Genomic DNA, 27,435 nt, shown 5'->3' with positions numbered 1-27,435 from the left:
TACATTCATGTACTTGTTTTTATACTCTAATTTTTGTTTATGTAAGAACAACAATTAATCAACTATGCCAAGAACATGACAGACTTCTTTTGACATAAGACCAGATTCTGCTGCCACTGAAACCAGCAGGAAAATTGTAGTTCTTAAGAAAGATGCACATATAGTATTTGTATAAATTAGGTACGAAATCTGATTAATCATGCTGATAGTCTGAATTGTACAACAAAAGTATTATCACTGACTTAGGGAACAGGAGAAAACATGCAGCTGTTAAGTAACATACCCCAATGAAGAGTTATTAGTTTCTTCATGGAAAACTTTTTTTTTTTTATTTAATATATAAATTCCTTAGTGGCTACTCATTATTCTGAGGATACATGAAGTACGGATGGTTTTTTCTCTGTGCAGCAAACACTGCAGAACAGTAAGTTTTCACACTGAGATCAGATTTACATCGTAGAGGTTCTAAGAAAAGAACATACATTTATTAAGAATCACTCTGTAGAAATATTTTATAAAGAATCGTCTATACCATACAGTATGTCGATTTTATTTAAGATAAAATTCAGTTGAGTATTAATGGCTTGGCCATTTTTTGATCTTTTGGTCTGTAGGTCTGCATGGTGCAAGATTTAGGCTTGCCTTTTGGAAATGAGCATTCAGAAAAAGCATAAAATGAAGGTGGGCTTTCTCTCACTTTTCCCTTTCTAGGTGGAGCACACGATGACAGAAATAAATCTCGTCCTGTTGTAATAACATGTGTTAGACCTGGAGGGCCTGCTGACAGGTACAATTCATCTTTCTCTGGAGTGCATGTGAAAGAGAAATGGAGAAAGGTGAATTATTTGGGACAGAAGTTAGGATTTGGAGTGAGGTAGATCTATTCAAACCTGTTCCTTTGAAATTCATGGTTTATGGCATTAATTGTAATAATAATAATAATAATAGTAATAGGCAAGCACAGAGGCTCAGCATGTCCTGGTGTGTGTGAACTTTAATTTAGTGTGTTGCATGTTTCAAGACTTTACCATTAAACACTTTCAAAAATCAACCTGAAATAATCAGAACAAATGCCTGCAATAGGTCAGAGGACATTTTTTGCAGCCTTAAGACAACTGGCGTAGCTCTTACTATGCTTTTTGTACTCTTAACACCAGAATCTTTTTCTCTTGCACTTCAGAAAAATCCTGTCACGTATTTGGATGTTGTTGTATTATTCATTTAAGATGTTTGTACATATCTGCATGTGAGGTCACACATAACTTCACCTGGACAGCTTCTTAGTGCAGATTTACGTTTTGGCCCAATGAACATATTTGTATGTAATACCATCTTCTATCTATATAAAGAAAGAATATTCACTCTATTTATATGTATGAATTATATTTGCAAACATGGCATTTGTGGCCTTAAACCATTAAAGAAACTTCAAGGGCAATTTCTTTAACACAGGCTGATTTTCTGTAGGCTATGTTGACATTTTTGACCTTGGAAACATTAATTGAGAAGCAAACGTTTCAAGAGAGCGTTTGTCTTTTGTGCCTTCCTTTCTTCCCACCCTCACGCCCCTTGCTTCCTTGTTTTTCTCCCCAGTTCTGGAGCTGACAATGTTAGTACTTCGTTTTCTATTATAATTCTGAATACATTATGTGATACGCCTGGGAGACAGTGTACGTTTATAGCCAAATTATTTTTAGGTAGGAAGGAAAAATCGGTAAATGGACATTCATATTTTGCAATCAGTTTCTGCACCCATGTGTTTGCACCTCATGTTTATTTTTAAGAAAATATATGGGGAAGGAGGTGTTTTTGTATGTATGAAAGAGGAGCTGTGTGGACAAGGAAGAGAGAAAGCATATGTTGAAGCAGAAGCTATACTTAGTTGCAATTTAACATGACTTGATTATTTAGCTATGTGTTAAGCTGTTTTCCAGTCGCTGACTTTCCAATTAAAGCAATTTCCTTTCCACTGCGCCCTCTGAACGTTCTCACCGTCAAAGTAAATGTTAAGTGTTAAGGCAAGAGGGATGGATGTCAGAGAGGGTGCAAGAGAATCGCTCTGCATAAAAATGGTATTATCCTCAAATCAATTTATCTTCTGTTAATGAAGATCGTTCCTTTAATCTCCCTTCAGAGAGGGCACAATCAAACCCGGGGACAGGCTGCTGAGTGTTGATGGGATCCGACTGCTCGGAACGACCCATGCTGAAGCCATGAGTATTCTCAAGCAATGCGGACAGGAGGCGACTCTGCTGGTTGAATATGATGTCTCAGTGATGGGTAGGTTGAGAGGGGCTTTAGTTTTTGGGACCATGTTTTGCTGCCTGTTCTTGATGAGTTATTTCAGAAGTGATCGTGACCTGTTACGCTCCTAGTAGCACTGCTATTCCCTTCCGCACTGTATCATTAATCTTGGGTTCATAAGGAGGTGAGCGGTATTTTACTGTAATTTAGCATTCTGACATTTCACGGTTTGTAGAGTGAAACCATAGTGTGGATTCTAGCAAAGTAACTTTTCCAGTGACTAGTCTATAATAAAGGTTAATGAGGTGTAAGCATTTCTATGTCAGATGAAAGAGGGGTTTACTTGCTCTAATAGGAGTTCTTTTGCCTTTTGCCAGTGCTGCTAGATGGCCAAGATATTATTAAAAAGTCACAAAACTGCTACATAGAAAAGAACAGGGAAGAGAAAATTTGTTCAGAAATGCAGAGGTGGCAAATCATGGCTTGAAAAATGAGCCTACACTTCGTACAAACTTTGATTGAACTCACTGAAGATATGGGAGGTTTTTTGGAAAGCCTAGGAGAGCAGATGATTTTTCATAAAAGATTTGGATTTGAGTTATTTCCATTTGTTTTGGAAATTGTCGTATCCCCTCCATTTGTGCAAGATACAGAAAATTCACAGCAGCAAGAAATAGAAACACTCACCAGTCAGGCTAAAATATTTCTTCTCTGTTTGGGGATCTTTCTCTTTTTTTCTTCCTCAGTTTCACAGTCAGATTTCTAGCCTAGCAGTAAAGCAGCCTCAGAGGAATTTGTGAAATAGCACTGTCAAACTTCAAAGCCTTGGAAAGATTAATACTTAGAAGAAGAATAATGTCAGATATTTGTTTATCCTGGAACAGCCCTCTTTGTTCTTCTGCAAGACACAGTTTTATTTATTTTTTTAATTATAATATATATCTCTCTGTTTACTTAACTATCAAGACTGGAGTGCCAGGTTTGCATGGTGTCTGGCAGGCCTGCTGGACAGTCGTGCAGGGTTCACGTCCAGAAAGGTGGAGACAGCTCAGCGTCTGGTCAGGAACCTTCCACATGGAAAATGGAAGTGCAGGTGAACTTGTAACCTGAAGAGAACTAGAATTTAGGTGTTTTCATTTATTTTTTTCTTTTTCTTTGGAAGATGACCAATGACCAAACCCTATCTATAATCACAGTTAAAATCAGATTCCCTATACTCCGCTTTCTCTAAAACCAAGATCTTGCTGAAGAAAGCACCCCTAGCTTTAGGCAGACGAAGTTGCCAGCACGGCTTTCATTTCAGAGAAACTCCCATCTCCGTTCTCCTGTATACCTCAGGGAGGGCATCGGCCTCAATTTCGCTGAGGATCTTTCAGAAGTCTTTGTAGGTTTGTGTGAGGACAAGACCACATGATGAGAAGCTCTGTTGTGCTTTAAATTGCAGGTTGTTCAAGGCAGGAACCTTCTTTTCAGTGTTACCTGGATAAAGCTCAGTGCAGGAGGATACAGATCTTAGTTGGAAATTGCAGGCTCATAGCTGTACAGGCAGTACCTACCAGTTGGTCTCTTCATACCATTCTGTCTCTGAATAAACTCTGCTATCTCCCTTTTGTTCTCAGTAACAGATCTGGATTTATTGTTCCTGTCTTCCTGGCAATCAATGTGTTGTTATCTTATGGAAACTTAAGGAGGTAGAAGAAGCTGAGACTTGTGGAGTCAGAAGGAAGGAAAAGAGAGTCAAACACTGGGAAATGTATGGGATGGTGGTCCTGCAGTGGCTGCAAGAAGGAATAAGGAGGGATCCAGTAGGCTCTCTTACTAATGCATTATGGTTTTGTTAGATTTTACCTAGCCCCTGATAGGTTTTGATTTTTTCCAATTTCCATGCCCTGCATAGTTTTCTGGCAGCAGTGTGAAAAATCTTGTTGGGAAGTTTTCTTTGCTTTTTGCAGCTACGTTATTACCATGGTGCAAAGGCTGAAATCGTTCATCCTAATCCATTGATTCCTGGCCCAGAAAAACAATGCTGACCTGAATCTTCACTTACTTCTGCTCAAGAGCAGTGAAGTCAAAGTTGGGAGTAACATGAAAGGGAGGACAGAGGACACGAGCCATGAAGAGAAGTTTAAGAATTACAGAAATGTTACTCTGTTCCCCAACTCTTATGTTACTCACAAGACAAGCTGTTTGCAATGCCACCTCAGGTTTGATGTGAATATGAACATAGGCTAAAACAAGAAGAGTATTGGGTAAGGTGGCTCATCAATAACTGACACTTGAAACTACTTTAGTAGGTTACCCTGCTGAGAGGGGGCAACAATCCAGAAGTTATATAAAAATCTGGTGCATTCTATAGGATCCTCCCAGTATAAACTTTCAGTAGAATATTTTACTCCTAGAGATATAATTGTACCATTACTTGCTTTAATATCTTCTCCTCTGTTACCAGATGGTTATATCCTGTAAAGTAGCATTCCATGGGGCCAGAACTGGAAAGAGCCGTAAAGTGTATCCTGATAGCATGAAACTGGAACTTGATTTGAAAAGGTTACACTAGATGAGGAAAATAATCCTGAACTATTTTTCAGCTACAGTCCTGTAGAGTGTAACTGACTTTTTATACTCCTGTAAGCACAAGCTGTTTCAGAGGTGCTATATTTCTTCAAGTTTAGTTCCTTCGCCTGAAGTCTTCAAGAGGTCACCTGGGAAGCTTGTACATTTTATTGTTTCTGGAACCTAGACAAACTGGAGTAAAAAAAGCATCAAGGGGTTCTGTGCAGAGTAATTAAGTGTGTATATAACGTAGGAGTTGTGGCTAGTCCCATTGAATTCTCTGGGGTTACATTTGTGCTTGCTTAAATACATCCTGAAATATTCTGCTCAGCTGGGTCCTAGGAAATGAACTTGTCAGTTCAGCTTCTTGGAAGAGATGTTGTTAGCTTGTTGAGTCTTGTCTTTTCTCTTTTCTTTTCTTTTCTTTTCTTTTCTTTTCTTTTCTTTTCTTTTCTTTTCTTTTCTTTTCTTTTCTTTTCTTTTCTTTTCTTTTCTTTTCTTTTCTTTTCTTTTCTTTTCTTTTCTTTTCTTTTCTTTTCTTTTCTTTTCTTTTCTTTTCTTTTCTTTTCTTTTCTTTTCTTTTCTTTTCTTTTCTTTTCTTTTCTTTTCTTTTCTTTTCTTTTCTTTTCTTTTCTTTTCGCTTTGCTTTTCTTCCAGCTGGAAGTGTTTCCAGGTCAGTGTCTGGAGTGTACTGCTGCATTGTTTCAAAGAGACTTTGAAATAGTAGGAGTTTGGAAATACCAAGATAATGCAAGGAGAAAATAGGAAAATATAATTTCTGAGAAAATATTTTATAACCTGATAAAAGTGACATTGGAAGTTGTGGAGGTAGCAGTTTTCCACGTGTCTTTCTGTTTTCCAAAACACCTCCTCCAATCATGAAGCAATGTGGTTGCTTATATTCTTTGTTGATTTTAGAGGAAACTACCTGCATTTTTTAATTTTTGAGGCTTTAATAATGCTGCACTTCAGTGTCTGCAGAGGAGATAGATATGGTGACTTACCCTGCACACAACTGTGTGGAAGTAACATAAACCTTGTGGGCTTTATCGCTTTTCTTTGTAATCCTTACACCTGAAGGGTCCAACATTGCAGTCAAGTGGATCGCCTGTTTTCATCCAGTGGTGGCAGAGGTGTGAGTATTGCAGCTGTCTGTGCCATGTGACTGCACCTGCGCCCCTCAGGTTGTGGAGGGGAAGGAGTAGAGGCAGGATGGTGGCTAGCAGTGACTTGCCGCCACTGCCAAAATAATTTTGCAGACTCGATCTTTTTCCTGTGGCGAACAACCAAACAGCAAATATTAATTCCAAGCTATAAACTTAGGTTGGGAAGACTGAAGACTGTTTGGCAGTGGTCTGGGTGAAGTGTCATAACGAGCTGCTCACAGCTTGTAAGCTATAGGTCAGGCATCCTCAGTTACGGTGAGAATGAGAATTAGAATGTAATGCTAATAACAAGCTGCAAACAGAGATTCGCACTGCCCCTGTCTAAAACGAGAAATAAAAGTTTATCACTACATTTAGTTGGAAGCAGAGCAGATGCAGTTTCCCTTCAGGTTTTCTAAAATCTGCCATGATGCTACTGGGGTCTCTGTTGTCTCTGTAGCTGGGGTTGCATCTGCTTGGGTAATCTTCCCTATTTACTCTGGAAGGGAGCATTCACAAGAGTTCAAAGGTAATGACTATCTTGAGTTTAAGTTCTGGCCCATAACATTTTAATGTAACTGTAGTTCACAAATTACTGCTGCTGAGCTTTAGAGCAATCTACTTTTTAAATCTTGGATGTTCTTGCTGGGGTAATCTTTGAATCAAGGATACTGTAGTTAAACAAAATTATTAGCTATTGCCAGGACTTTGTCACAAAAGAAAGCTTTTGTTAGCTGTTTACACCTGAGAGACACAACATCTTTCTTTCTCATCTCTTCACTGCGTGTTTCCCAGTTCAAACCACTCTGTGGTCTTCAGGAATGAAGGAACATATTGCACATTCAAATTCCATATGTTCCTCTGGCTGCTTTAACAGTTCTGGCACTTATTTGAGCCAGAATAGATTTGCTGGAATGTGGCACCCTGTAATTGTTCCCTGAAAAACAGATATGGTCCGCTTATTTTTTAGTCCCAAGCTGCCAGAGTCACCCTGACATAGAACTGGACAACCTTAGCTAGAGCAACACCCTCAATTTCCGGAACTCGATGTTTACCACTGATACGACTTTCTAGAAAGGGAATTATTCATGGAATCGTTTGCTAGTAAATCTGACAACAGTTTAACAAACACTGTCCAAGCCTTTTGCCAATATAAATTCACCCATTAAAAAAAAAAAAAAAAGCCCGTAACAATTTTATGAGAGTACATTTAAAGAAATCTGCCTCACCCCTTGGTAATTCTGCCTGACAAGAGGAGCACTAGGGAAAGAAAGCTTGCATAGTCTAAACATCAGGTGAGGTAACCTGTGATCCAGTGTAGACTTTCAGTAATTTGTGCAAGACAAGAAATATAGGAGAAAAAAGAACTTATGGGCTGCCCCTTAAGTTTCATAAAACAGTATCACTCAAGCATATCCAGAGCTGTGGAGACCTTTACGAGTTTGAGTTTTACAAGACCAAGGAACAGGAGCTCCAGAGACTCCAGGGACAGACTCAAAACCCTCATAAACCTTATAAGTATTGCAAGACCTGGAAAGTTGAAGGGAAGTCAGGAAGCCTGTAGGATTCCCCACTGCCTTTTTCTTTCTGTTTCTTTATAAATTTAATTTTAACATTTTCTTTGTCTCTTACAAGTCTTTGACAGAACAGATAGGTAGCATACTCTAGCATTTGACTGCAACTGCAGCTCTCCTGGCTGTCACAGAGCAACAGACCTAGATCCCTTGAAATTCTAAATATGAATTAGTTATTTAAACCTTTAAAGAACACTTCCTCTCTTATGTTGCTTCAGAGACAGATCGAATGAAAATTCATGTGCAAAGCAAAGGTCACGATAGCTGTATTAGTTGAAGTTTTCCTCTACTTTAAATACTGCTACACAAACACATACACAAATTATGCTGGAAGACAGTGTTTGAAGTCAAAAAGTTGAGGGTGCAGTTGGGAAATGTCAGGATTGAGATTTCCTGTTCAGCCTCTGTCCAGCTACGTGTGCATGCAGTAGAGTCACATGTCCCACAGGGGAGATAATAACCTTTTTATGCAGCTATTCATTTTGAATTTTCTCTCTGTCTTCGGTATGTGACCACGGGCTAATCGAAGGTACTGCCCAGATCCTTGTCTGAATGCAAAGTTATTAATTTCCTGGTGATTTTTTCCTGAGGCCCTAATGCTGCCACAGTTTAGGTGCTTCAGGCAATAAGCAGATCTCAAGGAGAAAACCTCAGTGTCCCGAGATCATTCCAGATATATTGGTTCTTTCTTAAGGCAGAAGGTGACATAGATGTCTCTCTCTCTAACGGTTCCAGAAATATCCACTCCCAGATGTGTCACTGGGTATAACACGTGGGATTTTTTGTCTCTCCTGGACACCAATGCACAATTCACGTTCACGGTGCGCAAACTAAGCAGATATTTAAATCTACAAGTGATAGCACTTTGGTGTCTCATCTCACTGTGCAAGTTCCTTGTTTATCAAACACGCTATTTGTGCTTTCTGCTGTCAGTGCCAGATGCCTGCATCAGGGACATTAATCTGAACTGACAGTCAACCGTGGATGTATACAACAACTAAGTTCTCTCTCTGTAGTGCTAGCTTGGTAGGATTTCATCTAGCGAAAGGTGGGATATGACTTATCCTTGGCACCAAAAGAGGCTTTTCCCTCCAGAGAAGTCTGAGGCTTGTGATTTTTTCTGCTGTAGAGTTTTCTGGCTTTCTGGCCTCCTTTTTTACAATAGCAAGTGAGGGTTATTCATTTTAACCCTTCATCTCTCATGCTGTTACTAAATATGACATGTTGACTTCACTGAGTCTCATCATGAGCTTACAAGAGGATTGATATCAGTCAGGCAGGCATCAGTTCCTGCTTACTTACCTGCTTTAATCTACTCTATTTACCTGGTTTAAAAGGAAGATAAATACCTTTTTAACACCTCTTGAGATAAATGGGTAGCATAGAAACCTAAGGTAAATAGGCATTATGCTATTAAAAAAGAAAAAAGCAGCATTTTGGGCTGGCAAATTCAAAACCCAGCTCTTGATTCATCAGCACTTTGTGCTTCTGACTGCTCATAGTGAAACACAAAAATGCTTGCAATTAGTGACCAATACAGTTTAAATGTCCTTTTCAGCCTTTACAGAAATTGTGACAGAAAGAGAATCTGGTACTTCAAAGCAGCACTCAGGCGTCTCCTCCATGTTACATGACCTTCTCTTTCTTGCAGTTCCCTCCTCACACCTTACACACCTGCCACCCAACTCATGTACTGCTAGCTCCCTCAAAACTTACAGTGCTTTGTCTTATGGGTAGGACACTGGTTTCGTCATGAGGGCTGCTGAGTAGCGAAAGAGGTGTGGAATGGGGCCTTGTAAGAAAATAGCGTTTTGTTATCTGATGAATGGTATCACTGTGTTGCAGCCGTCAATTTCTCATTTCCCAATATTTGTGTGAGCTTACATCCTTAACAGTGTTGACACATTTTTGTGTACTATTACCTAGGCTTCTCTGTGGGAAGAACTTTGTATCTGACATGACAACTGTACCCAAATAGTTCCTCAGAAGAGTGAGACCCATTAAGCCCACCAGTCTGCTCACTGTTAGCCGGGTTGTCAGGCCAGTTGTCCAGCACAGTACCTATCTGCTTTCTGCGGACTCAAAAAGAATTGAGAGAAACATGTGGCCAGTGTGTTTCAAAGATGTTTGATGACAGCGGAGAACTGTAAAGGTTCAGGATCCCATCTTCCTTCGGGTCTGTTTCATGCAAGTGTGATCTTTTTTTTCCTCTGTTGTTATTTCTTGTCCTGGTTCCTAGCTGCATTACTGTCTTTTTTTTCCCAGCAGCTGCTTGATTTTCCCTTTCCTTACTGACCTAGTTTGAGTCTTCTTTTCTGGAAGGTCCTAAATCCCCAACGTGCTAATCCCTCTGCTTACAACCCAGTTTTTTCTTCTGTCTTTTGCCAAGTAAGGCTTAGGTAATTTCCCAACACATTTCTCTCACATTGCTGATTTCCCCCTGTAAAGGCCTTTTGCAGTTTTCATGCCTGTCCTCCTTTAGCCCTGTCTCCTGTCCCCGTGTCTTAGCAAACCATTCCCAAGTTTCTTGTACTGCAGCTTCTTTTCAGATCAATCACCTTCTCAGCTCAGTTCTCCCCTTCTTGCCCAAAAAGTCCTACTCTCCCTCCTCCTGGCTCTTCTCTTGATTCTCTGTGTCAGATCTGTCAGGTAATGAAGACACATAGAGAACACGAATTTTCAATATAAAGCCTACAGAATTTTCTGTGGGGTGGCAAAACAGTATGGTTTTCCCTAATGAAGCTTTCAGACACAGGTGACCTGTTTCAGCTGAAATAACTAAGGGAAGGAAAAAATACAGCCTGAGAGAGGTAATCATTGTAAGAAAAAAATTACACTAAGTGTTTGAACTGTGGCCAAGTTGTAAGTTGTAGGCAATTAAAATCAAGATGGTTTAGTGGGAAAAGTCTATGATTCCCAAGTATATTTGTCCCATAGAATTTTTTTTACTTTCTTTTCTCTGCCTGGTTGTGATTTGTTGTTACAGTTTGATAGCCATTTGCTAGTAGATGATTACAGAAGGGAGGAGTTGTCATGTTTTACAAGGATTTCATAGATCTTACAGATATTTCTTTCTTTACAAACTTCTTGATCATCCCTAAAGAGAAATAAGTGGAGTTTAGCTGAACCATATAAGTTACAAATTACTCTATCAGGTCCAATTAACATTTTTCTCTAGTGCTTTTGAAACCACGGTCTCATTAAAAGCATCTTAATAAACATTGCTTTGTATAGGAGAAAAAAATGTAAAGGTGAAATGAGATGTCCCTGTAACAGAAAACTAAAAATACAATTTAATTGGCATAAATAACTAGGAAAGGGGGGGAGGGGAGTGTATTATCTTCCAAATTCCACTTCGTATATAAAAAATACCCTGTGTTTTACTTACTGGGTACTAAGAGTAATGGACAAATTTGTCTTCAAAGACTTGTCAGGAAGGTGAAACCTATACTTGTATGCACTTAGTCTAAATAGTGTACAATTAAAAAAAAAATCAGTATGAAATATCTAATGTATATTCAGTAAAGTAGAGCCTTCCTAATCTATCTTCCTATCTCCACACAAAGCACGTGGTCTAAATTTTTTGGATGCTAATTCAAGGGTTTGGATCCTCAAATGGAAGCAGCCTCTGCCTATTAAAAATATGCTATTGTGCTTCTTTTAGTAGGTATTTAAAAACAAATGATGGAAGGAGGGGATTGCTGTAATAACCTCTCCTGTCCACCATTCGGACTCCAGGCAAGCAGAGGGAAGGAGCAAATAACACTCATACATGTTTAGTAAAAGATGGGAAAAAAGGGTTGATCAAATGTTTCCACTTTGCACAAGGGCTGTCCAGGTGTGCCATGAAATGCAGTGTGAAACTGCCATCTCTACTACATGCTCATACCTCCGGTCAGCTGGAAGTTGGTCAAGAGATCTCTCAGTAAGTTGGCATATCTGTTACTTAGCGTGCTGGTCAACAGCAGGCTAACAAGGATAATGAAGTATTGTGATTTATGCTGGTCTGAAAAAAAAATTGAGCAGGTAGCTGAAGTACTTAAATTCAGAATGCAGGTGTGAAGGTTTTACAGAGAGGATGATAATTAAGCTTCTTGGAGATTAAAGGATCTTCTGCATGTGCCATGCAATTCAATGCAAGAGAAGCTCTGTAATCAGAAAAAGTGCAATTAAAAAAATCAGCCTTGGATTTGGTTTAGTGGCATTGCAGTCATCTGAGAGACTAAGGAACAGATTTGATTTTCTTTATATTAGGGAGAACTTGGGCTGTAACCCTAGAAGCTGTCTCTAAATGGGCCCATCTCTAAGTAAATAACAGCAACAGCAAAGGCTCCATTCCTGCCTCTGTTCCAGGAAGAGCTGTTTAAAAAAATCCAGATCTGAACTACTCCAATCCTCTTGACTTTTTTTCATCAGTATGGCACCGTGTCTGACAGTTAGGCCAAGGGGAAAAAACCATTTCCTGGAACACCTGTACTGGGCATAAACCAAGAGGTTAAATTGGGATGTACTAGGGCAGATTTTCAGCCCTTTACACTGCGGTTCATGGTTCATTCATCATTTTACAGAACATTCATGCTGGAAAAGGATGGATTTTAAAGTATGAATATTTTTGGGTATTTTGCCTTAATATGAACTGTCTCAATTAATGGCATTCTAGTGCAAAACTGGTGTGAATGAGATCTGAAGCAGATCCTGTGAGATGGCACCATGTAGTATTCAGCACATGGGAGATGTGTACTGCTCAAAGAAGACAGTACTAAGGCCCTTGAGCTGGAAATGTAGGTATGGAAAAAAATCAACATCTAAGCTGAATGAGCTTATCTTGAAATCAACATAGTTACTCAAAGATAACTGCAGCAGTGCCACATCTTACAACATAATCTTGTTACACAGAATTATACTTCTGATGGTGTTGCTCAGCTGTACGATGAGTGAAATGTTGTGTTCTTTGTGCATTTGCTATTCAAACCACATTCCCCTACAGTAATTTTAAACACCCATAATAACCTGTCTTTGCATTTTTTTCCTAAATGCATGGTTACTGTGCTTTGTTCATTTAAAGAGATCATTTCGCAGCCTATGAACTCAATATTTATTAGAGTGGTTTGGAGAAACAGTGTTGATAAAAATTGCTCTGTGTGTTAGCCTATGTTTAGCCAAAAAATCATTGGATTTTTCTTTTTTTAATCAATTCATTGGTGATTCATATTAGTGGTGTTTGACCTTCTGTGAGTCTCACAATTTTAATTTGTAAGGAAACTGGCCAGAATATTCTGACATCTATTATTGATTGGTCATGTTGCTATTTCAGTGTAGCTGCTGGAGGACCCTAACAATATGATGTTTCTGTGATAATTGAACATGCATTCGAAATAAACCAAAGGCAGGTTTCATTTAAATCTTACCTGTTTTCTTCTTGGAGGAGGAGAAAAGGCTGGCAGTGATTTTATGAGGAGTACTTCTCTAGACCATTCACCAGTTTCATCTTTAATTGCCATTCTGACACAATAGCATAAAAGTCATGGCTCACTGCAGCCAAAATAAGAGTGCCAAGCCCTCCTGAAGAGATGAGTAATGAAGGATGTGACAGCTTCCCAGGGATACAGGTAAAGCTGTGGCAAGCTGAGGTTTCTTCTTTCCTCTTATGTGCCTCCAGACATTTTTTCCCCAGGCCGATAAAATTGCATTTTTACATGCGGAATCCACACCAGTATAAAAGCACTCTTTCTTGGAATCGAGTCAAGTCATGTGGTGACCCAGACCCTCAGGTTACCTGCGTGAAATTGGAAGCAAAGTAGGGCTTTGCCCACAGATGGAATTGGCTGTAGGGCATCAGGGGCAATGAGGGTCTGGAGAGAAAAGAGACAGGCAATGGGGGAACAGAGATGGGGATGCTAATAAAAAAGAAAGGGCTTTCTAGGGCAAGGTTTCCTATTGTATTACACACGAGCACCTATAACCCATATTGCCTCTGAATTACAGGGTTAGTTTCACTTTTTTTCTGGCAGATAATCCAAAGGTTATATACATGAAAAGATGGTAATGTGTACGCCTTGAGGCAGAGCTTTGGGACTTGTTTTATGTTACTTAGGAAGTCCCTCAACACTTTCTTTAAAAATTCCTAGTTAGGTTTTTCTTTATCCTTTATTTTATATTCAAAAGCTATTGTTGATACAGGTCATCTTGCCTAAGTTCTTAATTGAAATATAAAGGCTTCAAGCAGCTTAAATAGAAAAAAAAAAAAAAGAAAAATAAAACCTGTACTAGAGACGCACTGGGCCTGTGGTTTCCCCCTCTGTCATTAGTATGATTTTGGCACAACATCCCCCGTAGCTGGAAAGAAAATCTAAAACAAACTCTCCCTGCCATTCCTCCTGCCATTATTTGGCTCAGGGCGGCCACCAGCAACTTCTAACTATTTGTTGTTATTCACATTTACCTTCCTCATTTTAAAATAAATGCTTAATCCAAATATAAAATACCCCAGAACTGCATTTTTAGCTAAATGTGTAGTTTTATCTCGATTGTTGATTATGCCCTGCTAGGTGATTCTCTCCACAGAATTTAGTAGTTTTTGCATGCACATGAAGCTGCATCTAATCCCGAGCCACAGCAGTGCTGCAGTGTGCTGTCGTCTGCAGTGTTTAGGATGAGAATAAGAACTATTGATCCTTTATATCAGCTGTCGGGTGCCTTTCATGAAGTTAGCCGAGGCCTGGTCCAAGCCTGTTTGACTTAGTAGGAAGATTCTCAGTGATATCAGCTGGGTTTTAAAATAGGAGCCTAAGGAGAAAAATGTAGCTCTTGTCCTACGTTTGAAGAGCTTTGCTCATAGGGAAATAAACAGCAGAGCTGTAATTTCTTTGCCCCCCTCCTCAGTTCTCACCAAATGGACGCCCAGTTTATACCAACAAAAATGTCTTCTGCCAGCACAGAAGTCTTCTAGTTTAAGCACTGTTTGCACCACTAAATCAATGTTTTATTTCATTATCAGCATAAAAGCATCTACTTTAGGGATTCCACAGCCAACTCAAGTCTGAAGTGTAGAAAAGACCTGTATTACAGGGACCTAACTCTGATGAACATTATTTTAAAATAGTGCTGTTTTGCACCCAGTTACCACTCAGTCCTCTCCTGTCTACTAATGAAAAGAGAATGTAGAGTCATAAAACCATTTAGATCGGAAAAGACCCTTAAGATCATCGAGTCCAACCGTAAACATGCCAGGCCCATTTTCTCTTTGCTCCTTTGCTAAAATATTTCTTTTCTGGTACTTCAACATTAGCATGGGAAAACAGTGCGTATGCATAAAATTACCAGTTTTGTGATAAGTTTTATCGGTCGTCCCAGTTTGGATCTAGATCACAGCAGAAGTCTCCACCCTCGAGCATGCTAGAGAAACTCTTAGATGAGCAGCCACCATGCATTTCATTCGATATATTTTTTGGCTTTCACATAACAGACCAGGTTTCCAATGTTAGCATTTGATGTTATGAATCGTGGAAAGACATTGGTGCTGCTGGTCTGTCTCACTGCATTCTGCCATTGTTTAGTTGGATAGGGAATGTGGGAGAAGTATCAGCTGCCATGTTTAAACTAGAAAACAGCTGCAAAAGAAAAGCAAAGAAGAAAGGATGTCTCCTTTCTGTGGTTCTTTATGATTCCCCTTTGCAGGAGGAATGGCTTTTTTGAGACTTCTGTAAACTGCCTCACAGTTAAACCCACGAGTTTAAGAACAGTGAAAACTTCAGCAGTTTACACTAAGGTTTTTCTTGTGGCCTCCTTCCACCTTCCCCTGGGTAATTGCCAAAGTCTGGGGTTTTGGGTGTTTTTTGAGCATTTTGAGGCAAAATTGTTCTGCCATTTCCAGGAATGAGTTTAGAGAAAGTCATTCTGCCTATGATGTGAAAGTTGGAGAACCTTTTCTTTGTTTTGAAGCACTGGAACACAGACATGCAGTTCAGCAGGTATTGGTTGAGGGGAGAGAAAGCCCTTTTCAGGAAAGTCTCTTTTGCCTATCCCAGTGAAAATCCACCAGACATAGCTACATTTGGAAGTTTTTGAAAGGATACAGTTCAGTGTGCTTGGGAAAAACAGCATTTGTTGACAACTTTTCCAAAAGATTTTGTGTATATCGGGGAACATCTTTTTCTTGTCGTTGCAAAGTTCCCTTCAGCTCAGCTCTGGGAAATGCAAGAATTAAAGGTGCAGCCTTACTCGGATGCCTTGGAGCATACGTGTTATGATATAGATTTTAATTGGAATGATTGCATACGTTTTTCCTTCATCAGTCACCTGCTGCATAGCACTAAGTGATCTGGAAAACAGTCAAGTGAGACAAATGTTCTAAAGACTAGTTTGTCTCTTCTTGATGTAGGTGCCTAAAGTAGGGCAGGTGAAACACATTTTTTAAATGCCAGTTTTCTCTGATGGTTGTAGAGGGAGTTTAAGCCTCTAGTTCAGGTGTAGCTACCCCAGGTCTCCTCTGCAGATGCCTGCCTTTTGGTGCAGTGAATCCCAGCGTAGGTGTCTTAGATCGGCCTCTCGGTATAATGGATGGTTTCGACCTTCACGTCTTTGATCCTCATTTGTTTATCTATACAGTGGGGAGAACACCATGCTTTTTCGCTAAAGGTGGTTATAAGATAAAATCATTAATAAACGTGTGTTGTAATGAATATTCAGAGACTGCACCATACAATAGCTCTCCCCCACCACGTATGCTCAGAGAAGGATGAGAACACTGTTTAGTAATTAAGGCATGAACATGGAAGAAAAAGGGAAAAGTGTTGCTACTCATTAAATAGCTACTGTCTACTTTCTGCATGAGGCTCTTGAAGAAAGAAGAATATGTGATTATTTAATTAAAGAAGAGAGGTAAAAGTAAGTTCATCCAGGCAATATTCATTCTGGGGTTCATTAAGTTTGAAGTGCTTTGTGCCCACATGGTGACCGTAATATTTTCCTTTTAATGTCATTCTGTTTGTAAACACGTACTTCTGAGCGATTTTGAAGTGCATGTATTTTTATAATGATTTATGTTGATGTTCTGCTGGTTTTAATCAACTCCTAATTCATTTGGGTTTTTACAATTTGCATAAGCGTAGTCTTTCTGTTGCGGTCAGCTCAGCAATGTTGGTTGGAATAGCCGCCTTCTGGGCATCGTGACCTCTAATTTTTCAAGGGCTTTACAGCTTAGGTAAATTTGGGTATGTTTTCACTGGTAAAAAAAGAAAAAGAAGCACACCCGGAAAAGGCTTTTCACAGTTCCTCCTTTACACAAAGTCAGTAATGACTGAATTACTGAATTACAAATCTGTGTACCTTATGAACATTGGAACACCTTCAAAAAGAAAAAAGTCATGAGACAAGGGGCATGAGAGGACCTGGAGTCCCTCCGAGCCTGGCAGCAGGAGCTGCTCTAGCAGGAGGTAGATGGCTTGTCCAGTGGCAAAAGAGGAACTGTGTAGGAACCTTGCCAAGGGTGACCCTGGCAGCAAGCTGGCAGGCTGGCTGCTGCGGAAGCAGATGAAAAAGTGCACTTCTCATTGCTGGGACACAGTCAGTTATGGGGTGCTTGGGTTTCTAGGGGTTATTGCTTCCTTGGGATTTGGGGAGAGGAAATGTGGGGAATTGTTTTTGCTGGAAACGTCCGCTGTGGAGAACAGGGGATGTTGAAACCTTCTCTTTCTTTAAAAATGTGTGAATACTCCCAGTAGTCCTGTTTCTGTATTTCTTGGAACAAGCATTGGGAAGGGAAAAGCTGGAAATATATAGGCAACAGGTAAGCAATCTGGATTATTTTTATAATGTGGGATCAAAGAGCTTATGTTCAAAACTATGGCTTCTGTGTTGGATTTGAGGGCAATTTACCTAAATTACTTTCTCTATTTCTTTGAAATGTTTTTGCCGAACTGCTGCTCAGGCAATACCAAAGCGGAAGGAGAGGGCAGTTAATAAACATATTTCCTGACTCATTCTACCAAAGTTTCATTTCATGAGCAGTTGGCATTGAATGGCAAAATATCCTGTGCAACCCCTGAGCACTGCAAAACTCACACTCTGCTCCTCGGTGCTTAAATATCAAGGTCAGATCTCAGCCTCAGCCTTCTGCGTGGTAGCATTTTATACCGTGCTGTGCCAATGCACCAATTATTTATAAGACATCTGTGCTAGAGCACAGATTATTGGAAAGAGACCAAAGGTTTTGGGGAAAAAAGTGGTACTGATAGTACGAACTTGTAGTATCACAAATTCGTATTATCTGTTATGGACAACGATGTAGAGTTTACTTTACTTTTTCTTTTCTTCTGGTTTATACTGACATAGGCTTTGCAGAGGCGTGTTTTAGACCAGTCTGAAACCTCCTGCCTGTTCAATCAAGCCAAGTCTGTTGATTTCCATGTTAGCAGAAGCGCACCCAAAGTCAGCTCAGCTTGTGTGCAGAGGTGACTAACGCATACAAATAATAAGTAATCGTGAATGTATGAGCCAGTATGGCTCAGCACAGAGGACCCGTGAGCAAGGTCTAGTCATGTGCCCCAAGTTCACCAAACAGCCCAGCCACATGGGAGTGGGGCTGCACTTGGGTCAGCCTTCTGGGGAGAAACAGAAGAGTCTGTCACAGGCGTGGCACCTTGCTCGTGTGGCTCTGCTGCTTCCAGGGCTTCAGCTACCACTGGGGCGATGGGGAGGTGGGGACAGCTCAGGTATACCACTACCATGGTGTTGACATGTCCTTACTTGCCATAACTGTCCCGTGTGCACGTCAGCTCAAGATGTCCAAACCATCCAGGGCACACCTTTGTGCTCAGGCTTTTGGGATTATCTGAGACGTCATTATCTTGGTAGAGCCTGGGCAGATGGGAACTATCAGCTCAACACAAAGTTTGGGTGTTTGCAGTGTTTGTTCCCATCTGTCAAGTGCTGGCAGTGAGGGGCTTTGTGCTTTGTAGGCTTTTGAAGAGAATCCAGTCCCACTCTTTAATTATTACTGTTCCCGTTAAATGGAAACTTAGGGTCATTATGGCAAATAGACATAATTTATGGGTACTGCAGCACTTTATATTATCTATAGTAATGTGTACTTACAGGCATACTTTCGAGGCTAGCAGATGTAGAATTTGACACACCAGCTGTGTCTTAGTTTGCAGGCAGAGATGCAGATTGTGTTATCCTGAGTTGTACTATTTGTTATGATTAGTCAGGTACAGAATCGTGCAAGAGCTGGGGTGTTCTGAAGAAATCAAAATTCTTGTGTATTTTATTTCCTGTCCTACTTGCAAGAAAAAATAAAATACGGGGAGCTCTTTTTACATATGTATCTATGTATCAGGTTGCCCAGACAAGTTGTGGATGCCTCATCATTGGAAGTGTTCAAGGTCAGGTTGGATGGGGCTTTGAGCAACCTGATCCAATGAAAGATGTCCCTGCCCATGGCAGGGGTGTTAGACCAGATGATCTTTAAAGGTCTCTTCCAATCCAAACGATTCTATGATTCGGTGGCCCTGTGATTTTATCTATGCTTTGTACAATTAAGAAAACAGTGTTTTGTACTGCAGGGTCTCAGCAGAGAACTTTACGTATTATTTGCATCATTTTGGGGGGGGGGTGTCTTTTTTATTTTGAGAGATGATTTTTAAAAGTAATTATTTGTGAGTTGCATTCCTGGAATGAAATGCAGGCAGAATTCCATCGCTGCTGACTTCTGCAAACATTTTGCAATCAATCTAATGCTCTAGAGTTTTTCAGGGTGGCTTTCAGGAGCCATCCTTGAATAGAAAGGTGGTGTTTGAGGCCCAGGTTGCCAAACTAACCATAAAAGTGTATTTATAGACTCCCAAGTTATGAAACCAATGTGCTGCCATCAGGGGTGGAGATTTGAGTTTCCAGTAGTACTTTATATGTTATCTGAATTTTCTATGTAGTATTCATTTTTCAGGTAACAAAGGAAAGAAATTGCAGAGCCTGGGCTTATTTAAAATGCATTTGGACTAGCTTCAGAGAGGCAGATCCAGGATCTTCTGTACAGACTCCATCCGCCATGTCCCCTCTGTGTTGTAAATTCAGCAACAGAGAAATCTAGTTTTAAATTAACAGGGCACACAAAAAGAAAGATACAGATTAATGAAGAGATTGAGGTTCAATACAGCTTTTGATCAGAAAGGGGACCCAGTAAAAATGAAAGATGTCTGAGCTTGAAACAGAATTAGTAGCAGGAATGAGTGTCCCGAGAATTGGGGCAAGTCTTTTAAGCGAAAGGGGTTTAGGCAGGCTTTTGTGGTCTGAACATGAGAGAAAGTCTGAGGAAGTCCACAAGGGATTTTGAGTACATCCCCACCCACGCTGGTGTGAGCACTCCGAAGGCAGGGACGGTTCTTCAGCTGGTTAGCAGGCATTTCTGAGCTGAGAAGGATGATGGGGCTAAGGTTGCAAAGTATGAAATTAGGTAAAGGCAGCTCTGAAGCTTTTGATTTGAAGAACATGGCTGAATTAGAGGCATATGAAAGAACTACAGGAATTAGGCAAGAAGAGAAAAATGGAAGGACCGTGCCAGTCAGTTGACAAGAGTATGAAATGGCTTGTGTATAAGGGAGGAGATAGGTGGCACATTCGTTTAGAGAATAATGTCTCCGTTTTCCATTCTGAGGCTGAGAGGTCCCACTGATTTCACTATAACTCATTCTGCTGGCATACTCTTGAAATTATTCCTATTTTTCATTTTTGAAATCTGATTATTCTAAAGGTGAGAGGGTGTAAAATGCCATTGGTGGCTTTTTTTCCTTAGCAGCGATTTCATGTTTTTCTGTGGACTCTGTGAGCTTTCTTTCAATTAGTAGCCCAGCAGCTGCAGTGCCATGCTGTTACTGGCAATAAGGACAAAGACACTATTTTATCCTTTTTTTTTAGTACTGCTTTTGCCCCTTTAATTCTAGCTGAGACGAGTAAAATTAGAACGACTGTTGCTCATTCTACAGCCTGCCTGAAACACAGATATTCCACAATCGAGGGAACACTAGGAGCACACATATTTTATGGTAGGTTATAAGTTGGGCCTTGGAGACTGCCACAGACCCTTTGAACAAGAGCAATATTTAATTTTTAAATAGTTGTTTTATTATTAAAGAGACTACCATCCTCTCTCCCCAAATGCTGTTTGCAATATATAATGCCAGCTTACTCCGTTCCAAAATATATTTTAGGGTAAAGTCTCACATGTCATTAAGCTTATTAATATTTTTTGTATTCTAGCTCTCAGGGGAAAATTAGAAACACTGTCAATGACTTCTAGCTTTTCAGACATCATTATCAGAGTTTGCTAGCTGGCACTGATTCTAGTTTTCCCATAAGATCTCAGATGAAAAAAGGTTACTCTGCTAAATGAAGCATGAACAAAGCCAGGGTGCAAACATTATGCAATATTAGTAGAACAGAAAACCAAGGCCAGTACTGTGCATCAGTGCCCTGTCTGTGGTTTACTTATGACTTTTACCATCACAAAAGTATGAGGAATCAAATAATATTGCTCTGAATGAGCGATTGTGGTGCTACCCAGCTGTAGGGCATCTTGAATCTTGTTCCTGTGCCCTTTAGACACTGTAGAAGTCTTATTCCTGCCTCTCTTCCTTGCTGCTACTTTCCCTCTTGAAACCATTGACCCATGATCCCAATCTCAATGTCTTAATTAGATAATATAAAAAAATATGTGATTAATAGTTCCTTTTTTGCAAAATGGAGATTAGGGATTTGTTGAGATCAAGTTATCTTTGGAGCACAAGGAAAGGGTATTAAATAAAAAAGCAGCCTTCCACCCCCCAAAATTTAGTATTTAAATAAACATCAGTCAGCTCTGTGTGTGTAAGGGAGACTAGACGTTGGTGTTAAATATGAGTGAATGAAAATACCCCTACAACGGAAATTAAAAATGTTAGCAAGATAGCCTAAGGAATATTTTAGGATGTGGCTGAAAAACAGTGCCAAAAGTGGGCTTTTTCATCTCTCCACATCTGTGACCAGGTGAACTACAAACTTGGGGAAAGAAGAGGAAAGGCACACAGAGAGGAAGGAAAAAGGTGGAGAAAAGCTTCCCCGCTCCCAGCAAATCTTTCTCTTGCATAGTAAAGTAAATAGCCATTTCTGGATTTGGCTCTTGTTTTGCTGGAGACCATGGAATAGGTGGACAATTGGAGGAGGTCGATCACCTATTGTTAGGGCAGTCTCAGGGAAACATGAGAAGGGAAATAGTGGGGCCCAGGGTATGAAAGAGGATTACGAGTCTCATTATCACAGGTAGGGATACGATTTTGCCACTGGATGGTAAGGAGTTGGGATACCTTTAAGTGTATCAGTCTTACAGAAAGAGCATTTTAATGGACACAAAGGATGTTCTTTCTGGGTTGGTGTTCATTTAAAAAAAAAAAAAAGTCCTTAAGAATACAATAAGCAAACCACATGGACAATGACAGGATTCATTAAATGCAGTTTAAGATACTGTTTGACAGTAATGAATAGTCTGTTGGTTAATGAAGAAAAGTGGATGTGAATGCACCCAGAATCCCTGAGTGCTTTTATGTTACTCCACTGTCAGCTGAGGAGTGCTGTAAAGGGCATTGCAAAATGGTCTGTATGGAGAGTGTCGCTGCTAAAGCCACACATCTTAGAAACAAAATTCATCCTGTCTGCTAGAAGTTCTGCCTGTTCTTTGGGTTCATTACCTGGGATCAAATTTGTACAACTGGCCATGATTTTAAGTGCCTGGTAAGAAATATATCGAGACTGATTTTTGCATTTCAGCAATCTAGCTTTCCAAAGGAATGGCAAATACTCAAATCTCCTGGTGGTAAACCTATGGTATGTCTGTCACCGGAAATCTTGAGCCATTTCTGGGGGAAAAAAACTGGTTTTAATGTTTCAATTCCCACTACCTAGTACAGAAAACAAGGGTCCTAGTCCCTAACGCACTGATTCTGAAGGGACAGACACAGCTATGCCTGCCTGGCATTCCCCACCATCAGTTATTCTGTAAAATTCCCTGTTGCAACTGAAGTATGGCAAATAAAGGCCCAGGTCTGGCAGCAGGAGCTGAGACTGCTGTCGTCCCATTCTGTGCCATACATACCAGACTCACTGCTGCAGTTTCTAACTGCCTTCTGCGTGTGCATTGAGTGCTGACAGTGGCATGTTGTTTGTGTCAACCTTTCTAGAGTAAGAACCAACTGCAATGGAGTGTTTTGTATTGAACCCTTTCTGTAACTCGTTCTGGCTTACATACATAAATACACACACTCCCCTGCATTCTGTTGTACTGCTGTTAAAGAAAGCAAGTTCAAGGAAATGGCCATACATTTCTGCATTTAAGGACTTGTGAGGATCCTTCTATGAGAGTTTACTCAACAGGGAACAGTCAATGACTACCCCATATACATCAGGGCAGTAGCATGTATGATTGCTGAGCGCCTGCTGGAAAGAATAATTGATTTTTATGAATTAAAAAGAGAGCCCAGACAGAGTAGAGGAAAGCAAGAATAAAGTGTACGGCATTTGGGAGTCATGGGGGGATTCAAACAGATTTCTTGAAACTGATTTGCTGTAAATGTTCCAATGTTTTGCTTTTAAAGGAGGGAGTGTCAGAGATTTCAAATTTTCTCCTTAAGTACAAGAAGTCTTCATTAACTTCACTAAAATACACCTCTGTGATCCACCCAGCTGCTGGTCCAATCTTTGCACGTTGGTGCTGGAAATTGTGCTTTAGGGTTAGAAGAGGTTTTTCCTTTTAGGAGAGTTATCATATGACCTGGGTTTAATGCAGCTTACTGCTTGAAAATATAATCTGGGTGTCTTGTTGTTCTAATTAACTTTCTAATTATGCTTTCTTGACTAGTCTGAGCATGAGGCACACAGGTACTGGGTATAAAAATTAGGATTACAGAAAAAGAGAGAGAAGATAATTAATTGGGTGTGCTGACAAGAACTGAATGGACAAAAGAAAGCTCCTACCTGAGGGATTGTTCTACTTGCTCTCTGTGGGCTGCAAAGATTTTGCATGAAGGGAACAAAGAAAGATGTGAGGAGCCGGAGAGTACACTTTTTTTGAACAAGAAAAATTATTTCTGTGAAATACTGGCTGCTAGTTTGACAGGAGTGAGACATATTTACATCTGTGAATGCATTGCTACAAAAGCATTAAAACTTTGCATTGGGAGAACTGCAAAGCTTGAGGAGCTATGTATTTATTTACTCATCTGAACCAGCGTAGACATAGACTTGCCTTTTTTTTTTTTACTGCTTACAGTCAGAGAGTCACAACAAGACACCAGAGAAGACTACATGGACCTGCTATATACAAATTTAAGGTGAAAAAATTGTTAGCCTGTGGACATCTAATAGAGAAGAAGCTCGATGAGATAGTTAGGTATCCACTTGTTTGTCACTCACATCATTGCTAGAAGATACGGCAGCATCCAGGCAAGATCAATAGCAGTCTTGTGGAGCTGTGTGTTTCAGTTGGTTCAGCTGGCTCTAAAGGTCAAAATCTGTTTTGACATCCTGCCTCCTTGTCTGCCTCTTTTAAGCTGCTCAAAAAAATTATTTGCACCTTGTGTTGCCATGACTTCTAAAAAAAAATAAGAAAGCACCCAAAACCTTCCAGTTAGAGAAGTGATAAGCTGCAGAGCACAAAGAGCAGCAACAGAGCTCAGTGTTCCTACAGGAACAAACTCACAGTAGAGCAGCGCTTCCCAGCTTTAAGTACAAGAAGGCTTTGAAAAGGGAAAAAAAAAAAAAAAGGAAAAAACCCAAACATCATAAACTAGTAAAGTTTGGCTTCCTGTGGATTTAATGTCATTGTTGATTGCGAGCTATGACTGAAGGTTTTCCCTTTTTAGGGCATTTAGAGGTATGTCATGGTTTGGGTGGTGTCGCGCTGCTGTTTCACATGTACATCCTCTGCTGCCTAATACAAGCAGCTCACTTCTTGGCTTCCCCACTCTGGGAATCCTAAAGAGGTTTTCTGTTCTCCACCATCCACCAGTTGTTAAACTGGATTTGACAAGCCATGAGGATAGGTAAGGATTAGTAGATACATACATTTGCAAGGACATAAGGAAACACATGTAATGTGATCACTTTGTTGGGCTGATGTTTTTTTTTCCCCGATTTCAGAATCATTTGTGATTATCTTTTGAGGTGAGGAAGGGTGGTAACACTGCTTATTTTATCCAAAAGTTTTTATATATCATATTGTATATTTACATATCGTAAAAGTATATTCAGAATAATAACCCTTGTTGCCGATGATTTAAGCTGTCAAATAAAAAAGGTATGCTGGTATCTAGCTGAAGAAATGTATTAGCATGCAGAAAGCCATGCTTCTTCCTCTGGGAGATTTTAATCAAGCCTCTTGTACTGATTGAGATGCAGTGCTCAAAAGTGAGGAAAATTATTAACAAAATCAAAAATCTAGAGCGTTTTTCATGCAAACATTCATCAGTATATCTTATGTAATTACATAGCCAATAAATCAGCATCGTTTGTAAGTGCTTCAGTCACAGTGTAAATATCTTAATGACTGAAACATCTTCACACATGAATTATTTATACCTGTATGATTCATTTTTCATATCCATGCTTTACTTCAACATGATAAACTAATCCTTCTCTGTCAGGGAATGTGTGCTTGATTATTGCTTCTGATTTCTCTTCCTTGTGTTTATTTTCCACAGTTAGGCACACTCCATTTCTTCTCTTCTGGTTCCTCTAATGTAGTTATCTTATTTATTCATCCTGGCTGCCTTGGTTTGCCTTCCCTGTGCATTTCAGCGGGCACCTGGGAAATAACACTAGGGCATAAGCTGATCGTGCATTTCTCAAGCAACTCTGGAGCGGCATCTTGAAAGATTTACTCATCCTCAACGGATATTTGCATTTAGTTTCTTCTCCTTTCCTCAAGGCAATTGTTACAGAAAGAACTTGCGATAGGCCAATAACAAGTTGAGCTTTGCCATTTTCTGTATCAATGTGAGTTCAAACCTTTGTCACGGTACTGATGACAAACGTTGTTTGAGTCTTCTTCCCATACGTTTGTAAGTGCGAGCTTGTTTGTAGCTCCAGAATCCACTGGGATATTCAAGAAGAAAATAATTGTTTCCCAGCACAGGAATGGCATTTGGCAATTCTTAAATTCTCCTCTACTGCATGCGCTTATTTGGCTGTATGCAAGTCACTGCGTGAATCCTACCTTACTTAGACCCTTAACCAAGGCATCTAAGACAGGGGTTTGATTGCCATAACTTCGTTCTTTAGTTACTAGAGAAAGACAGGTAGCTGCTGAGGGCAGTTCATCCAGGATTAAGGCTATTCAGTGCCTGAAGCTCCAGACAGGAATACTGCTGGGTGGACTCTCTTCTTTTGGATCACAATTTCAAGTTTGGTTCAGATTTGTGGAGCAGCTTATTTTGGTAGTGCCTGTGGAAGTTCAGCTTTCAAAAATCAGTCCCAGTTGGGCACAAAAATTAATCACTCAGATTGAATGGGCACTTTCAAACCCTCAGGTTTCTAATTGGAAAAAAGACAACAAGAATATAAAAATTATTTCAAGTTGTGGGGGGAAAAAAAGTGGTCTATAACAATTAACTGATGCTTTACTGCTATTGTGTGTTATTCCATAAAAGCATCTTTTTCACTTCATTTCTGTATTCATTTTACCTACATTACTTTCTAGGAATAGCACCTTAGCTGAGTGTTAGTTAATCAAGCTCTCATTCAGTTTCTTGTACCGTCATATAGCTTGTTAGTTTTCTACGATAATACACTGTTTTACATACAGTCTTTCTCTTCTGTGTCAGAATTATGTTTTGGACTGATTTTCTAGATTTAAGACTGAATGGCATATCTTATATCTATCTTCTCCATACTTTGAAGCCCAGCTGCAGTGTTTTTACAGCTTCAATCTCAGGGACTTCTGAGGGACATCTCAGTTGAACATTTTCCTAGTATTCTTACGGCAGGCTCCAGTGTTCTGTGAATATGAATCTCTCCTGTTTGCTAGCAGGATATTTAGTAACTTTGCTCCAGCATAAGTGCTTTCTTATTCATTTTTGGCTTATTCTGATTGTAAGCACCTCCAAAGGCTTCTGATATCCATTTTTTTGTCTTAGTCTTTCTGTGTCCTTAAATGACACCTCTGCTTACTGTATCTTACTCCACTGAGATCAGTTGTTGATTGATAGGTATCGGTTAGTAGAAATTCGCAGGCAGTCTCCAGAATGTAGTTCACCCTTATCACTGCCTGCTTTGTTTTGGCATTTAGGAAGCAGCCTGCTGTCTTTTTTCTTTGTTCTGTCTCGCACTTGTCTCTCTTGGGCATAGTTCCTCTCCATAGTCATCAGTCATGACTGTTGCTGCCTCCTGCTTCTGTGCTTTCTTGTTTCAGTGTTGGTCATTTACTCTCTGTGCCCTGTTGCATGGCAGTACTTTATCCAGTGACAGGATATTACAAGAATCTTCTGAACATTCTTACATGCATTTTGCTTTAACTCCTACTATATCTAGCTGTCGTGCCTCCTGCACTTTCTCCATTTTCTCCTAAATTGTCCTTTCTTTTTGTGAAGGATTTCTGGTACACCCTTGCTTCACCTTCTTCATTTAATTATTATAGCTGTTGTCCACAGACCTTCCCCTTCTTTTCTGAAAATCAATTTAGCATCCTTCTCTGACCTATTCACTTCAGTTCGTATTTTTTTCAGATAATTTTCTACTTTTTTTATTAATTCTGTTTCTTCAGCATGCCTGTTTTTACATTCCAGATGATTTTTAGCTTAGTTGTGCAAGAGAACGATTCGCTTACACATCCTTGTTCCCTAACCTGGTCCATCTCTGATTCTGCAACATTCAGAAGCTTCTCGACATCCCAGATTCAC

At 39.9% G+C, this 27,435-nt stretch overlaps 1 protein-coding gene across 10 annotated transcripts in view; it reads left to right on the top strand.

Annotated features, from left to right (window-relative positions):
- GRIP1 (glutamate receptor interacting protein 1) overlaps positions 1-27,435 on the top strand; it is a 337,148-nt gene that overhangs the window by 256,792 nt on the left and 52,921 nt on the right. For all 10 annotated transcript variants that reach the window (XM_074572573.1, XM_074572555.1, XM_074572588.1 and 7 more), the window contains exons 6-7: positions 712-787; positions 2,135-2,280. In XM_074572573.1, the coding sequence (XP_074428674.1) occupies positions 712-787; positions 2,135-2,280 (222 nt within the window). The remainder of the gene's footprint in view (positions 1-711; positions 788-2,134; positions 2,281-27,435) is intronic.

Source organism: Larus michahellis, chromosome 1, assembly GCF_964199755.1.
Source record: "Larus michahellis chromosome 1, bLarMic1.1, whole genome shotgun sequence".
Classification (NCBI taxonomy): domain Eukaryota; kingdom Metazoa; phylum Chordata; class Aves; order Charadriiformes; family Laridae; genus Larus; species Larus michahellis.
This window is presented reverse-complemented; position numbering and strand designations above follow the sequence as displayed.